Source organism: Pygoscelis adeliae, unplaced genomic scaffold (assembly GCF_000699105.1).
Source record: "Pygoscelis adeliae isolate BGI_AS28 unplaced genomic scaffold, ASM69910v1 Scaffold62, whole genome shotgun sequence".
NCBI classification, from domain to species: Eukaryota; Metazoa; Chordata; class Aves; order Sphenisciformes; family Spheniscidae; genus Pygoscelis; species Pygoscelis adeliae.
In genome coordinates, this window is record NW_008824401.1 from 2,081,516 (window position 1) to 2,085,064 (window position 3,549).

Below are 3,549 nucleotides of genomic sequence, written 5' to 3' on the forward strand. Positions count from 1 at the left end.
GGGCGGGGAGGGGAGCGGCGGTAACCCCTCGTCCCTCTTTCCGTCCCTTCAGCTGGTGGCGTCTGCGGCGTTCCTCTGCTTCGTGGCCTCCCGCTCCCGCGGGGCGTACGCCGCGCTGGCCGGCATGGAGGTGGTCATCACGGCGCTGTTTTTTCTGCTGTACTTGTTAAAGCTCGATAAAAAGATGAGCTGGCTGTTCTGGCCGTTGGCTGTGAGTATGGGCTGGCCCTTAAAATGAAGTGGTTTTACCCCTTCTGTGGTTGCCTGTTCAGAGAGGTTGCGGGCGATCAGCTCCGTTACTGTTTCTGTCAAGTCCGCACAAAAACCAGCGTTTCGTTTTTGTTGAACCGGTTCTTCCTAACGGAGATGACAGGGTTGTTTCGCATCCATTTCTAAACAGCCGGCTCGTATCCGTTACAGCCCCTCCTGTCATGGGCATCATTTGCTTAACTCGGTAATGCTGTACTTTTCCTCTTTCACATCGCAAATTAAACTTACACCTTCACTGAAATACTAATGAGTTCTCCTCTTGCCTCCCCTTTTTAAGTTTATTTCCTGCTTTAGTCTATCAAGCGTAGCCAAGTTGCATAAATTTGACTGAAAAAAAAAAAGGTAAAATGAGGAAGTTTTATCACAAACGCCCTTTTTAACATCGAACCACTGGGTGTCACTATCGATCTTACATGGATATTAGTGTAATTCTATTTTCATAGTAAACCAGCGATTTTTAATGATTCATACAATATTGGGAGCTATTCACGTTCTTCTTCAGTCGTGTATTTCAGAAAAAATATTTTGCTTCCCCTGGCTGTTCAGGATATTTTCAACTCGGTGATTGCAGCGGTGTTCCTCCTCGTCGTGTGCCTGTTTGCAGTAATAATCAAGACCAACAACGGGACGCTGGCTGGAGGAGTAAGTAGGAACGTTACTGACGAATTTCAGTTCTTCAAGCGGACGCGATTTGGACCTCTCGGTATACTTACACTGTGGTGAGACCTTGAAGGTAACTCTGTCATGGAAGAACGTACTCAGCAGTCACAAGCAAAAATGAAAGCACATTCAGTGTATCTCCCTAAAAAAAGTAACCCTCAAACCACTAGTAATTTAAAGATATTACCGGACTTAGGAATCACTACAGAGAACTACTAACACTGAAAACTCCTAGAGCTTAACTGATTCGAGTAACCTGCATTTACTTCCATAGCTTGAAATCCTAGGTGGGAGAATCTGTAGCTCTTTTAGGACTATCCGGTTGGGTTACACTATTTAAGAAGAAATGCCTGTAATCCTGCTAAAAAGAGCTGAAACTTTTTAACAGGCATGCTGGTGCCTCCCTCCTGATGTGTGTATTATTTTTTCTGACACAAACTGAGAAATTATGGCGGTTGAAAAGGTTTTTTCATACTATGATTGTAAGATTTTTGTGTATTTAAGATCAAACCGGTTTAATAGTTTAAGCAACTGGTATTTTTAATTCAAATGAAAACTAACATAATTAACGTTAACAAAAAATAAGGGGGAAAAAACTCAGTTTTGAAAGTGTTTAAGTCTCCTGAAGTACAAGAGAAGCTAAAATGTGACAAGCAACCAGAAGGAACCCAGAACTTGCCACAGGAGTTTTTCAAAATCAGCTTAAGAGACCATGAGGTGGAAAGCTGATGTCTTTGCTGGCAACGACACCCTAAGCAAAAAGGAGACTTTCCAATAAAGTGACCGGCTACGCTAGAACGTAATATATATTCTCAGTTGTGAAGTTAATAGGAATTAAAGTTAGGTTGGAAGCAGGAGACCAAGCAGGTAGCTTGGAAAACAAGTTTGGACAGAACCTGTGACATCTTCAATGTTGGGAGAAAGAGGCCTGTACCCCTAGGGCAGAGACTGTCTCGAGCTGCGCTCTCCTGAAGGAGCTTGCCTTCGCGTTGCTCCCGCTGATCAGATAATTCCATTTTAAAACATGCTTGCATCAAAAAACTGGTGTGCGTGTGGGATCGGGCTGAAGGGCGAGAGCTGAGCAAGTTAACTTAGAGGTCGTTTGTTTTGCAAACCCATTTTTCCAGTTGCCTGCCTGGAGTTGTGTATTTTTTAAATAGTTATGTACATTTTCTTCCATTTGGAATACGTTTCCCGTTCAGAGCTTCGGAGGAGAGGAGCGCTATTTTTTTTCCTGCTAGGCTTGTTTCTACAAATGCTGACTTTTCTCCGGGCCAATACCATTAATTAGGCAGTCCTTAACGAGACAGAAGGCTTTTCATTTAGGATAAAAGCATTGTCTGGCATAATGCAGCATTAGCTTAGCTTTCACGGAGGACGCATTGTCTCCAACGCAAACATCAAACAGAGCCGGGGTGCAGACTGCCGTATGAAAGGCTGATGGGATTTAAATACGGATGTTATTTAATTTATCAGCTGTCTCACATCACACATATATTTAGGCGGCCAGAAGCAGCTTAGGAAGATGTGTTTACTGCGGCTTTGAGGAACAGTAGATGAGTTAGTGCAGTTAGATAGAGATTCTATGGGGAAACTAACAACATCATTCTTTTTACAGGTGTTCGGTCTTGTACTGCTTGTTCTTTCTGTTGTCGACGCGGTTCTTCTTTTCCAGAAGATTAGCCTTGATGGACCAAGAGGAAGGAATACTGCGAAATAAGACTACCATTTTAGTAAAAGAACGATTTCTCTATTGATTACTATTTTACAGTTCTCTTTTAAATAATTTGTGTGTTCACGTGTTCACCTTTGAATTTCCCATGCATTTATGTACATTTTTGCAAGTATTGTTCGTAAGTTTTCTTACATTTACAAATGGAGTTTCAGTGTTGCAGTTTCACCAGTATAAGCGTCACAGAAAATTGTCCTGTTTTTCTAAACTTAATCGCATTTTCACCTGTATGAAAATTAACTTCATAATTGTCTTCTTTCTGTAATAAAAAGAATTTACAAATAGGCCTAAGTGCATTATTGAACTTTATTTATTTATTTATTAAGTGCACTTGAAGTAAACATTACCTGATTTAACGTACCGATAAGCATCTTTAGGAACAGATTTTTTTCCACCCTTACTTGTGTTCCTCTTTCCATAGATCAGCGTCCTGGCCGATGGCTGTCTCGTGCCACGTGAACGCTTTATTGCTGTGAGACCTTTTGATCCCCAAATTTTCCTTTTTATGTTCAGGATGGTGCTGAAAATAACCAGGCTGCCTCCCTCGCGTAACGCAATCACGACTGTACTGCAGTGCAATGAAGACAGATAGTAGATAAAATTAAATTAGTATTGTAAGCCACATGAAATGCTTAAGCGGCTGTGAGGAGCGCCGCTGCAGCTGCACCTGTGCGCAGAGAGCCAAGGGTTGAAGTTCAGCGCCCTCCGAATGAGTCCCATTGTCCACACCGAAAAGCGAGCACCCCCGTGATGGAAGAGGGTTTCTAGACGAAAGTGAACAAATAAAGGGCAGGCGTTGTGAAAAGCGAGCTTGCGCCAAAGCGCTTTTTCAGACGCTGAGGTGTGCAGGGTCCGGGGGGAGCCCTCCCGGGCCGGCCCGGGCCGCA

General features: G+C 43.0%; 1 protein-coding gene across 1 annotated transcript in view; it reads left to right on the forward strand.

Moving 5' to 3' along the window:
* The window catches only part of CKLF (chemokine-like factor), a 3,756-nt gene extending 810 nt beyond the window's left edge, over positions 1-2,946 (forward strand). Inside the window, exons 2-4 of the mRNA XM_009320307.1 lie at positions 53-211; positions 817-912; positions 2,549-2,946. Of these exons, the coding sequence (XP_009318582.1) occupies positions 53-211; positions 817-912; positions 2,549-2,650 (357 nt within the window). The 3' untranslated portion in view covers positions 2,651-2,946. The remainder of the gene's footprint in view (positions 1-52; positions 212-816; positions 913-2,548) is intronic.
* The last annotated feature ends 603 nt before the right edge of the window (positions 2,947-3,549 follow it).